This window comes from Equus caballus, chromosome 23, assembly GCF_041296265.1.
Source record: "Equus caballus isolate H_3958 breed thoroughbred chromosome 23, TB-T2T, whole genome shotgun sequence".
NCBI classification, from domain to species: Eukaryota; Metazoa; Chordata; class Mammalia; order Perissodactyla; family Equidae; genus Equus; species Equus caballus.
The window spans coordinates 16,004,336-16,017,403 of NC_091706.1; the positions used below are offsets into that span (position 1 = coordinate 16,004,336).

At 44.1% G+C, this 13,068-nt stretch overlaps 1 protein-coding gene across 3 annotated transcripts in view; it reads left to right on the forward strand.

The window, feature by feature from the left end:
- The window catches only part of GOLM1 (golgi membrane protein 1), a 54,131-nt gene extending 44,493 nt beyond the window's left edge, over nucleotides 1-9,638 (forward strand). For all 3 annotated transcript variants that reach the window (XM_023627122.2, XM_001495638.7, XM_014735382.3), the window contains exons 9-10: nucleotides 1,209-1,322; nucleotides 6,973-9,638. In XM_023627122.2, the coding sequence (XP_023482890.2) occupies nucleotides 1,209-1,322; nucleotides 6,973-7,049 (191 nt within the window). In that variant the 3' untranslated portion in view covers nucleotides 7,050-9,638. The remainder of the gene's footprint in view (nucleotides 1-1,208; nucleotides 1,323-6,972) is intronic.
- Nucleotides 9,639-13,068: the final 3,430 nt, after the last annotated feature.

Here is a 13,068-nt window from a genome sequence, read left to right on the forward strand (position 1 = left end):
ATTTATTGACTACTGTGCTGACAGTGGAAAACAGAACGGCTCTAAGTGTCTCGGTGGCTCCCCCTCGTGATGGCGCGGCTGCCTGGGAGCTGCGGCTCACCGTCGCTGTCCAGCAGCACGAGAGCATATCCTCCTGCTCATCGCCAGCCAGGAAAAGGCCACAATTCGAAGTATGGTTTCTGCTGAATGCGTATCGCTTTCGCGCCATCATAAAATCGAAAAATCCTGAGTTGAACCATTGTCACGTAGGGGACTGTCGGTAGAAGACACCTGTGCTCTGGGACTGAGCAAGTAACAGAATTTGGGGAATGTGCTTATTTGCAGAAGTTATCCTGATTCCACTTAAATCTAATTTTCTCTCAAGTTTCTTTTTCTGAAGAATGTGTTCTCACGAGTTCTCAGTTAAAGAAAGGAAACTCTAGTGGCGGATCAGCGGCACTCAGGTTTCAGAGCACCTGCAGGCCTGTGGGAGACCCCTTGCTCTGGGGCAGTTGTACTGCTCTCGCTGTAGAGTAAAGCCGCAGCTCCCAGGCCTGCGCTTCCTTTCCACGGCAGGCAGTGGGTGCAGGGAGTCTAACTAGAGCGAACTTGCCCGGGCATGCTTTTTTAAAAAAGATGCTGTTTACCTACATGTATACACATATAAAATGCTTACGTTAGACCGTCTGCATATATCTCTGGAATGCATTTTGTCCCAATCTTCTTTCCTGGTCGCTGTTCTCTCCAGGGATGAACATAATGAAGAATGAACCTAATTCTGTATGTGTGATGGAAAATTTTATCCTTTGGCTCACAATAGCCACTCCATTTTCTTCTTCTGGAGCGATGAGCCATTCTGAGGAGATGCTGTCATTAACTAGAAATCTGTTGTTTCTGAAAAAGAGTGGTGCCTTTCTTTAACTTTGAGTTGATTGTCTCTTTAAAAAACCAGGATTTGGGTTTAGTTAGCTGGTTAGTTGCCCCGTTTCCAGCCTGCAGTATATCCCTTTGTTTTAGGGTTATGTTTTGTATAGTAGGTCAGAGTTGAAGTGGGGCATGCGTAAGTAGAGAACTCCTACAGGGCATTTGTACCGGAAGCAAGCACATGAGCCCCTGTCATTCCTGAGAGGGGGCATGAAGAGCTCTCAGTACCTGAGCTCTGGTGTTCCTATGGCATCAAGAGAGAAGTGATGTAGCTTGTGTTTTATGTGTCTGTGCCAATTTTATAGGGAGAAACCAGCAGAAACCGGGAGGAGATGATGACTACAACATAGATGAAAATGAAGCAGAATCTGAAAGAGACAAGCAGGCAGCCCTTGCCAGCAATGACAAAAGCGTAAATGGTGAGAACTGGGGTGGGGTGGGTCACTTTCATGTCTGCTTGGTGGCCCTTCACCTGTGGACTGACTGTGCTACGACTCCCACGGCAGTGCTGTACGTAATCGCTATTCCAGGGGACTCGTTTTCTTCAGAAGCCTTTGAGTGTAGGGGCAGCGGAGGCAGCGGAGGGTTGAGGAGCCCCAGCTGCAGACCTTTAGGGAGGGCCGCGTGTGCGGTGGGCTCAGGCCCTCAGGAGTCGGTGGGGGTTTGTCTTCACTGACATGTAGGGACTTGATCACTCTACAGCGCCCAGCAGAAAGCCCTCGCGTGCGCGCACAGCTTCCAGACAGCTTTTTGGAGTAGCGCTCCATATTATTACTGTTTCGATTCCTGAAGAGTGGGGTGGATCGGGTTCTGGACTCGTCTGCTTCCTTGTGACTGCATGCAGGTGGTGTTCCTCTCGCTTCATACCAGGAGCCTCGTAATGGCGGGTACTGCCTTGGTTAAGGCGATGCCCACCAGCTGCCTCCATGGCAGAGGCCCATTTTCGCTTGGGAGCCGATAGTCATCTAGAGGGGAAGCTTGGAAAAAACCCTGGTCTGCGCGGTGACTGTCCGCGTCCTGTCCCCCCTCACTTTTACAGCTGCCGTTCTTTAAGGACCACTCCCTGTGTGCACGCACACTTGTTTTAGCATCACTATGGACTCCTGGTTTCCTTTTTTAAAATTGGTTTTTCTGTCAGGTTCTTGGTGTTTTCTTTGTCAGTTTTCAGTAGCTCTTTGCACACTAGAGAGATCGCCCTTTATCTGTGATGTAAGTTGCAAATACTTTCTCCCAGTTTGTGTTGGTTTTGCTTATGGTGTTTTTGCCATGCTAAAGTTTCAAAAATTTTTGTCTTTTTTTCTTTTCTTGCCCCTGGATATTAAGTCGTAGTTAGAAAGCTTTCCCATCTAGAGTTGGAAGGAATTCGCCTGTTTTTGTTCAGTATGCTTTCAGAATTTTCTGTTTTATGTTATGAAGGAAAACAGATTCAGAACACCACACAAAACATGAACTTTGAGAATGTGAGCACCCCCTGCCCCCGTCAGGAGATAGAGCTCGGCTGGCCCTCCGGAGGCCCCTCTGCTGTCCCGGTCACAGCGCCGTCCCTCCTGTGGTAGAAACGCCTGTCCTGACCTTTCTGCCAGGCATGTTCTTGCCTTTATTTATGGATTTACCAACCACGTGGGCATCCCTGGACACCTTGTTCAGACTTCGCCAGTTTCGTAAATTTGAGCTGTCTTTAAGTCTCTCTTAATCTACAGGTCCCCCCTCCATTCCTTTCTTTTCTTTACAGTCTGTTACGGAGCCAAACCATCTGCCCTGGAGTTTTCCACAGTGCGGGTGGTGCGGATTGTATATTCATGGTGTGGTTTAGCATGTTCTGCTTTCCTTCCTCTTTCCTGCAAATCAGCAGCTGATATTTGGGCTCAGGCCCTTGGAGGATGATGCATAGTGGCGTGTTCTTTCATCAGGACACACGTAATGTGTGTGTCCTTCTTTTTGTGAGGTAAGCAGCAGTTGACGGTCAGTGCCTTTGTATATTAATTGATTGGTGGCATTCTAATTCAGCCATTGCTATTTCGTTTGTTAGTTGGAATATTTTCTAAATAGTCAGTGGTATTGTTCATATAGTATAGGCAGGATAAATGCTTGATTCTTTATTTACCATTTTCACAATCAGGAATTATTTCCCTCTCATCCTCTGAAGGTGACATTTTTAAAATATAATTATAAACTTAAGGATTTAAACCTATTTGATGGATCTCACTCAGTTGCATTTATTCTCCTTTTTGAAGTTCACATGGTCCCGTCTTTTGGCCGTCTTCAGGTTCCTTGGTCTGTTGTCGCCCTCCTGCTCAGCCGCTGCTTTACTCCACACCTGGCGCTTTTTCTCTGTGAGGGGCTCCACCTGGGGAGGGGCCCTGGCAGAGCGGTTTCAGAAGCTCATGGGCCTCAGCCTCCACCCGCCCCTTATTAGCGTGGACTGTGTGGTCACCTGCTCTGGAAGTAGCAGGAGCTCCCCCACTTCCAGCTGTTCACGCATTGGCCCGGGTCCTTTCTGCTGTAAATCTGTTGGCTGTTTGGGGTTCTCTTGCGCTAGGTCTATCAGATGCTCCATTGTTCTCTCTGTTTTCTCTCTAGACGCTGCTATCACATGGGTGGATGTCCATGGTTTGTCTTTAACTGCTGATGTTTTGGGGTCTGCAAGAGTCCTTGTCGTCTAGTTTTGTTGTAAATGTCATCCATGGTTTTTGAGTTTTTTAGTTAGCTAAACTTTAATCGCTTTGTGTAGGGACTCAGAGATTCAAGAACGATGCCACTGTTGCCACCGTCTTTCCAGAATCCTCTTCTGCTTTCATATTTACGTTTAGATCTCTTGATTCATTTGATTCGTTTCAAATGTGTTCAGGTATATGGCACAAGGAGTGGCTCCAATTTTCTTTTTCCAAAGGGCTGCCCATTTGGCCCAACACCATCTCAAATTGCCATGTCAAAGCCAGTGATTTGAGTTGCTACCTTCATCAAATGCTAAATTTCCTGTGTACTTGGGTCTAATTTTTGGACTTTCTCTTTCTATGCCATTGATTTCTCTAATGATTCACACTGTTCCAAGTCTAACAGCTTTTAAAAATACCTGGCCGGTCTAGTCTCTCTGGAAGATCTCAGCCGACGTCTCTTTGAATAACGCTTCCTCCCCTTTTGAATCCTTCCTGAACTCCAATGAGAAGTGTGTTGGGTCTTCTCATTCTATTCCTGTCGCTTATCCTCTTTTTCATGTTTTCAGTTTCTGCCTTTCTAGTCTGTATTCAGAATAATTTCCTCAGAAATATCTTCTGGTTCAACAATTTTTCCCTCAGCTATGTCTTATCTATTCTTTAATTCATGCTTTGTTTTTAATTTTAATTATTTTTCATTTCTGAACTTTATTTGGCCACTCTGTGTGGGCCCTTATTCCTTGCTCACGTTTGCAAACACCTTTTATTTCTCTAACTGTATATCACACAGAGTTGTTTATGTTCCCTGTCTTCTAGTTGCAGTATCTGAAAACTTTGTGTTTCTCTTTTCTCTGCACATTCCCTCTCACGATCCCTTGTTTCTTTGTGTGTTTGGTGCTTTTTAACTGTGAGCTCCTGGGTTCCCTGGAACCTCATCTGTGGGGCGTCTTTGAGGACCGAGTTACAGTTGTTTTCCACTGGAGAACGCAGTTGGCCTCTGCCAGTCTTGAGGAGGGCACTGCAAACTCACAACCTCTTTAATAAAGTTAAGTTCTTTTCAGGTTTTTTTGGATCACATAGGAAATGTAAGTTCAAATTATATCTCCACACAGTCATCTCACGTGGTTAAGAATCCCGCCAGTCCACACCTGGGGCTTTCTTGCCGTCCCACTTTCTTTCCAGGTTCATTTCCCATTACCTTTAAGCCAAGGATGGGAGTCTTCAGGGTTTCATCTTCATGTAGGATCCCCTTTCTTGACTTCCCGTCTTGAGTGGAGCCCTAGTCTTGAGTTTTTGGCCTCCAGCACCTTTTGAACCTGTGAAGGGAGAAGCCCAGTGTCTTCAGGCTTCCACAGAATCCTTAGGGCAAGAGGTGGCTTTGATGCTTGTCCCCTTCAGGAGTGGTAACTTTCACTTCATTTTTGGCCTGGCAGATTCTTTCTTTTACTGCCATTATAGGCAATGCTTTTTAATGTTTTCTTTACTTTTTAAAAAAAATTTTAAGTTTTCATTTTGAAATAGCTTAGATTTTTAAAAAATAGCAAGAATTTCCGTATACGCTTCACCCAGGTTCCCTGATGTTAATGTCTCATGTAACCATAGAGCAGTTATCAAAATGAATAAAGTGATATTGACACCTGCTATTATCTATAGACATGTTTTAAATTTAGTGAATTGTCCAGCCAGTATCCCTCTCTGGTCCCAGACCTCACCCAGGATCACACGCTGCGTTTACCATCATACTCTTTAGTGTCCTTTAACTCGGAGCCATCTGGCTTTATCATTTATGACAGTGATGGTTTTTGAAGTGCTGTGGCCAGCTATTTGGGAGAAAGGCCCTCAGTTTGGGTTTGTTTGATTCAACAATGTGTTCTTAAAAAATACCTTTCAATTTTATCCAACATGTCAGTTATTACAATTGGCGGAGTTGTTTGGGGTTTCCAGAAGTCTTAACTTGATTTTTAAATTATTTTCATGGGCTGTTTAGGTAATTTTTGTAATGCAAAAGGTGAACACATTAGCAGTCAGAATTTTAAGCATATACAAGGTCTCTGGATCTTTCTGTTCTTTATCATTGACTCCACTCGTTTGTGTCCCTCAGTTCCTGAATAGCATGTTTTCTGGTGTGGTTTCTCTCATCTCTTTTGACACATCCTTTTAAATGAGCCTTTTGTTGGTGCCATCGAGTTGATTCTGACTCCTAGCCACCCTGAGTACAGCAAAGTAGAACTCTGCCCGGTCTTTCCGCGCCATCCTCTTAGCTTCTGGAGCTCTATCAGACAGTGCTCTGCTGCTCTTCAGAGGGTTTTCACGGCCAGTTATTTGGAAATGGGTGGCCGGGTCCTTCTTCCTGGCCTGTCCTAGTCCGGAAGCTCCCCTGAAGCCTGTGCACCATGAGCGGCCCTGCTGGCATCTGAGATACCACTGGCACAGTTTTCATCACGGCAGCAACACGCAGCCACTACACTAAGACCGACAGACGGGTGTTGTGGTTCCCTGCCCGGGAACGAACCTAGTGTCCCACAGGATGTTCGGCTTTACAGTCACGCTTTGGGATCTTGTATCCCCCACTCCCAGGTGTCCCTCTCAGGATTTGGCCTTGTGCAAGGTTTTAAACAGAGTGAGGGGGTAGGCAAAGTAAAGAAGATAAATGCTCTGCAAGCTCTTTTAAGAAAGAGTTTTAAGTTGAAGTCGTCTCATCAACATCATTTTTAAGATTATGTCATTGAACCGCTTTAAGACCCTGTTTGCTCCAGCGACGGTAGGAGAAAAAGGCATTAGCTCCAATTTTATTAGAGAACTTTAAAAGACACTATTCATTTAAGGCGGTCATTTAATTAATTAAAAAATCATTAACCATTTAATGTGCAGTCGTTGTAAATTAGGACATTGGTTTTAGGTTTTATTTGTGCTGTGTCTTTTTACGTCGTTTGTGTGTCAAAGGATAGAGTAAGGATGGTGGAAGCCACAGAAAGACCTCAGCTCTGTCAAGGAAGAGCTTTGGAGTCACGAGTTGACCAACGCCGTACGTGGCACTTAAGACAGCGGGCCTCCTGCTGGAGGTGCACTGACAGAGGGAGCCACGCGGCACACCAGGGGCTGGTCATGTCAAAAATTTGATGAGAGTACATTTTATCGTGTCCATTCTATAGGATATGGGGCATTGTTTCCTTCTTTTAAACAATGAGTTCTTAGCTGTTTTGGCTTTGTTTCCTGGCACCTTGCTGGCTGTGCTGTGGGCTCTTTACTGCCTTGTCCTTGATTAGGAATGCAAATCCACCTTAGGTTGTTGCTCTGGGAGATACTGTCCTCTGTGTGACACAGTTTGTAGACACTTAGGTCAAATGGGACCTGCTTGGGCTGGTTTCTCAAAATGTTTAATATTAGAATATTGTGTTTTTTCTTTCCTTTTTAGTTCTTAATGCAGCAAATCAGAAAAGAGACACAATAAATTTACTTGATCAGCGTGAAAAGAGGAATCACACTCTCTGAATCAAACTGGAATCCCGTGCTGCGTGTCAGGATTGAACAGAGAACGCTACGAAATATTCATGAGGGATTGGATACTGTGAAATGCGCTAAGTCAAACATACATCTAAAGATGATTATTGTGGAGTTTTAGTACCTACTTTATGTAGGAAAATGAGATGGTCTTTAGACAGTTTTGGGGGGTACTTTTGAAGTGTGTATATTAAAATGTCAAAATTTGTCAGCTAATAGGTATTTCGTGAGTTCAACACCAAAAGTAGAACCCAAGTTCTTCAAGTATGGCGACGGTGGCAGCTTCTTCTGGAATATAACTTTGTTTAAAAAATAAAAGCCTGCAGGAAGAGTCCATCTTCAGACGTGAAGGAGAGACCTGCGCGCTGGGGAACTCCTTTTTCTCGGTTCCCTCTGGAGTCACTCTCTTCTCCGCATGCTGTGCCGAGTGACCGGTGCCAGCACGTTCTCTCTGTCCTCCCTGGTCAGCACTGAACCATTGTTGGTTTATGCTCTCATACATGCACTTCTGGTTCTGACAATCAATGTCCTAGAGCACCGACTGTTAACCCAAACATCACTAGCCGCAGTTTTAAATGAGTCTAAATACAAAGGTGTTTTGTGTGAGAGTTTTTAGAAAGACTACTTGCATAATACCCTTGTCATTAATGTACAAAATGCTTTCAAGTGACTTGTAATTTGAAAACTTGTGGCCTATACTTTGCTTAATATGTGTGAGCAAAGCAAATCTTGTGTAATATACCATATTACCAAGAAGAGCCACAAGGGGCTTAGACCGACCCAGCAGGGGCTGAAGCAGAGCGGTGCGGCCACAGGCACTGTGGGCGACGCGGGCTCGCTGTGGACAGGCTGCCTGCTTCACCACTAGAGTAAGAGCAGAGGCATGCGAGATTAAGGATCCGTGCAGTGTTATGAATTGGGAACGTTTAGAAAGGCAAGACAAAGGACTAGTCCTTTTGTCCTAGTCTACACATTTAGCTTGTGGTAACTATTACAAAACTGATGTAAAAATCAAGTTAGTTGGAAAATGACTAATCATAATTTACACTGACAATAGTGACATTAGGTTTGACTTGCATTGGTTCTTAATATTTAGGGTAGTCAGGCCGTTGCCACTTGTGAATAACTGAAAGTCACAGGAATGACTTTCAGCGAGGCTCCCTAAAGGGTACATGGGTGGTGATGCTTATTAAAGTGCATTTCGAGTCACAGGATGTGAGCTGCAGGGAACTCAGGTCATTTGGTGTAACCCCTTTGTTTTCAGCGAGGAAACAGGGCCCAGAGAAATTGTGGCGCTTATCAGGCCAGAGAGCTGGTGAGCTGGAATCCTGGCCTCACCCCCAGTGTGGACTCGCTGTGCCCCAGTAATCACCCAGTCGGGACCTGGTTTGCGTCCAGGTCAAGATCACCAACTTGAATGGTCTTCGTGTATGCTATCCTTTTACCTAATCACTGAGATTCAACTCTTCACCCAGAAAAGGCAACTGAAGGGGTATAAAAGTAGCTTTGCAGGATTTTATCTAAGTCCATGTCCAAGCTCCCTTTGTGTCTTAGTCTTAGTGTTGATATTCTCTTGCTTTTTCAAATAATTAATAAAACTTTTATTCATCTCAGTTTAATCTGTGTGCACAGAGTTGCTGAGAAATAAAATATTCTTTATTAGTTAAACTTTTAAAACTGCTTTCAATTTTCCCTTCATCCCTTATTGGATCTCTAGAGAATTAGCTTTAAATTGGGGATTAAGGATGGTAGTTTGCCGTAAATCTTTTGTGGAGTGAGATGAGATGTCAGTACGAATAAAAAATAACGATGATGGTTTCATCTTCACATACACAGGCACCCAAAGGCCATTCATTCAGGGGTGTGTACTGTGAGCTGTTTCTCCAGGCAATCCTGCTTTATTTACCGCTGGCTTCCCTTGGGATCACAGGCACCTATTCCAACGCAACAATTTAGAGGTGTCATGGCTGTTTAAAAAAACCCAAAAACCTGTGTAATAAGCATCAGGTAGATATCAAAACCAACCTTGGTCTTTTGGTTTCATCCAAAATTAAATTTAGCAGCTATCCAATTTTTAACAGGTGTAAACTCTTTAATTCACACCTTCCTCTGTACTCTCACATGGCGTGTAGACAGGAGTGGATTCGTTTGGTCTTTGTCTCCTACAGATAGGACTGCAGATGGAGATTCCCTAAGCAACACTGGATTAGATTCCACGAGTAATCCAGTCGCTGCACATACTTAATGTACTTCTGTGTGCTGGATTTGAGAAATCGTTACCTGTGAAGTCACTGTGCTGTCATTAAATAACTAGATTGGTCACTAGCATGACTCTTGTTTTAATTGGTAATAGCTGGTAATAGCTGGTTACCATTCCCAGTCGAGTGCTTGAAGAGAATGGTGAAATCAGGGTCATTTAAGGTCCAGGGGGGGCAGTCTGCTCCCACTGTGTATTTTAGCCTGAAAGACTATTCATTATAAATAATGGTAGTTTATAGGACAGTCAACTTCTAACACTTGTCTTTGAGATGAATTTTAGAATAAATATGTAAATTTAAAATAAACGTTCTATTAACTGTGGGTTATATTAACAATTTTTGTTCACGTGGTTAGCTTAAGACTTTGAAAATGTTCATTAGTGTCAGAAAGTTGGGCAAATAAGCTTATGATAATTGTGTATTTCAATATTTGTATGTTTGTGTGCTATTTCTCAGCTCGGAGGCAACACTTTCTTCAAGCGTAGTAAGCCACTGTCTCTTAAAAATTGGTTTGTAAAGTTCCGGTAATGTATGCACCGAAGGAGTACTCTAAGTAGATATGTTCCTCTGCACCTGAACCCCAAACTAAATGCTTCTGTCCTTGTTGGTGTGCCAGGGAAACACATCTCTGGGAAAGGTAAATGACTTGAAATATTGTCATCTTTAAACGACATATAAACTTCAGATAATGAGCTTTTTTATAAACCAAGGCCCTAGCCGGTTCTACAGTAGAATAACTGTCCTGATTTGAGTGACAGACCATACCTTGCTTACACACTTTGTACGCCTGCAAAGATTCTAATACTGCGATGGGTGCTTGGTAAATATTTGACGGTTAAGTCCAAATGAATGATTCAGATGGATCAGAGAGGTGGTCCCAGACACTCTGATTTCCCGTATAACTGAAGTTTTGCCTTTGAGAACCTTTATAGAGATTTAGATGACCAAATGCCTTTTTAGAATGAATGTTAATGACATGAAAATTCGGATGAAAACCAACTTAGCCTTAGAGGCAAGCCAGTGTCTTTGTGGAAGAGTTCCTGATGTTAGCTTGCTTTTTATTAATTTCTTTCAAACCTGTAGTAAAATCTCAGTAATGGAACCCCCAGGCTGATATATCATGTCTGCCTTTATTCGGAACTTAAATGTTCACCTAAATGTTTTACCTCACTGTCCAAAAAAGCTGCTGCGTTATCAACATTTTAACATCTGAGTATCATTTAAAAGAGAAGTTCTGTGACCTTAACCAGCAGTCTGCAACTGCCAGACGTTTCCTATAAAGGATAATCTTGGTATAACAATCTCCTTGCTCTGGTTTTTAGAGATGGGCTCATTCAGAAGTTATTCTAGAAGTCAACAGATGACCTGTGATCACAACAAAGCACCACTTTCCTTTAAGCTTGGCTAAGTTTGAATCTGAACACAAGGTGGCAGGTGCTGCATTTTTACCTTTGCAGTAATGTAGAAATTCAGAGTTGTTGCGTAGAAAAGATCCTCCGAAAGCTGACATTCTTCTAAAATGGAAAGCAGTGTTAGCAGAGGCCCACAGTGTGAATGAATGCACAGGTGGACAGCTGCAATCTGACAGGTCCTTTCAACACTTCACAAGCAAATTTTTAAAACACCTTTGGCAGCTGTGGGATGATGAAAATATTTAGTCATCCAAAGTTTATTATTATTTCTTACTGCAAAAGCAACCAGCTCTGGTTCCCTACGATCTTTGGATTTGGAGGTACTTGATATGCCAACTTGTGCTTAAGTTGATGGGCAAATAAACAGAAATCAACCAGTTTTACCAGGTGAAGGAAACCGTTTAGGGGAAGGGCCACCAGACCCCAACTTGCCACCTCCGAATGCCTCTGCACTGCGAGCTGGCCTGTGTTCTCTCCCAGCCAAGGCAGCCTTCCTGCCGGCCCTTGTGGTCTTCTACCTTTTCTATTCAGTGTTCCCTAGGGTAGCTCGTTGCCATCAGGATGTCTTCTACATCTTAAAAAATCCGCGTCCCATTGAGCAGGTCCCGGAAAGGTGAAGTCCCTTTTCGCAGGTTTATAATCCAGTTGGGAGGATAGAAACACTATTTAAATTACAACTAAAAGGGGCCTGGCCCGAGATGTGACGTTTCAGCTGAAGGATGAGGAGAAATTGGCCAGAAGAGGCTTAGCAGTCAGGGGAGGGAACGCAGGTACAGCTTGAGAAGCCCAGGGGAGACGGTGGAAATGAAGTGGGCCAAATCGGGCATTCCTGGGTGAGGACTGTGTCACTGACCAGAGAACAGTGGATCTTTCTTTATGATCACGCCAGCTCCTCCAAGAACAGAGTGGGGCAAATATGAATGTGGGGAAGTCACTTCTTCACACCCAAGCTGTCTCCATTACTTCACCCCACTCCCTACACCTCAACTTACTTTTCCACTCCTGCCTCATCTCCTCCAGAAAGGGCCTTCACCATTGTTAGCAGCAATCTTTATTTGCCCAATCTAATCTAATGGGCCCGTCTTGGTCCTTATTTTACTGGCCTTTTAGCTGGATGTGCCCTGCATTCTGTTTATTTTCCTGCTAAGTCTCCTTTGCAGGCTTTTCCAGTGCCCAGAGGTAGCCAGAAAGGAACTCTCGTCTCTGGTGTTCTTTGACCAACGATTAAAATAATGTCTTAGCTAGAGTAGTCAGTCTTGTGAAAGCAAAACAGTGAAACAGACAGAAACTTGCCCAAGGGTGGCATGGCATGATTTTTAAGTGCTCACTTCTCTTGGCCTGTCTCATCGCCTATCTGCTGCCTCCCCATTCTCTGGCCCACTCTTGGAACTTGGCTATCCTGTGTTCCTTGGGATCTCAGGCCATTCTTCTACATGATCCCTGAGCAATTGCAGCCCCCATACAAGGCTTTAATTTACTTCTCTGCAGCCACTCAGACCTCAGTTCATCTCCACCCATGAATGCACCTTTCAGCTCCAGACCACACTACTTGCCATCTTCACTAGGATGTCCCAAAGACATCTCAACGTCTAAAGCAACCTTTATCCCTAAACCTACGCTGTTTTGCTTATGTAAGCAAATGGCACCATATCCATCTAGCTGCCACAGCCATAAAACCAATGAATCATCACCCCTGATTCCCACAAACTCACCCATTTACCCAGTCTCGTACCTCTTACATCTTTTGATTCCATCCACTTTCCTCACTCCCTCTGCCACTACCTTAATTAAGAACACCATTTCCTCCCAACCAGATTCCCTGCCTCCAGTCTGGCACCCTTTGGAACCAGTCGTCTTGGGCAAGCAGATCTGATTTGTCATTTCCCTGCATTAAACCTCTTTCAGTATCCACCAGCATCAGACTAGAGTCCAAATTCATTAACTGGCTTCCTAGGTTCTGGAGGACTGGTCTCCCCCGCCTCTCAGTCTTGTCTCCAATCCCTTGTTCTGCTCTACACTTTCATCAGCCAGCCACCACCTCACCTCCAGGCCTGCGCACGTCCTGTTTCTCTGCCTAGGACCCCTTTACCCGCCAATACCTCTTCATTAGCCTTTGAAGTTCAGAGATGCTGTCTCTGTGAATCTTTATGTGAGGTGATTCTCCTAGACCAGCATACTGTATTTTCCCGAGTGCATTATAACTACCTGCTTGCTTGTCAGCACTCTTCACAAGGTTGTACTCTGTGAGGAGGGAGGTCTTATTTCCCACGTCGTTTCTTATTACCTTGAATGACAAGAGTTCTCAAAAGTAGTAAAGTTTTAAAAAAGGGCAACTTTCTA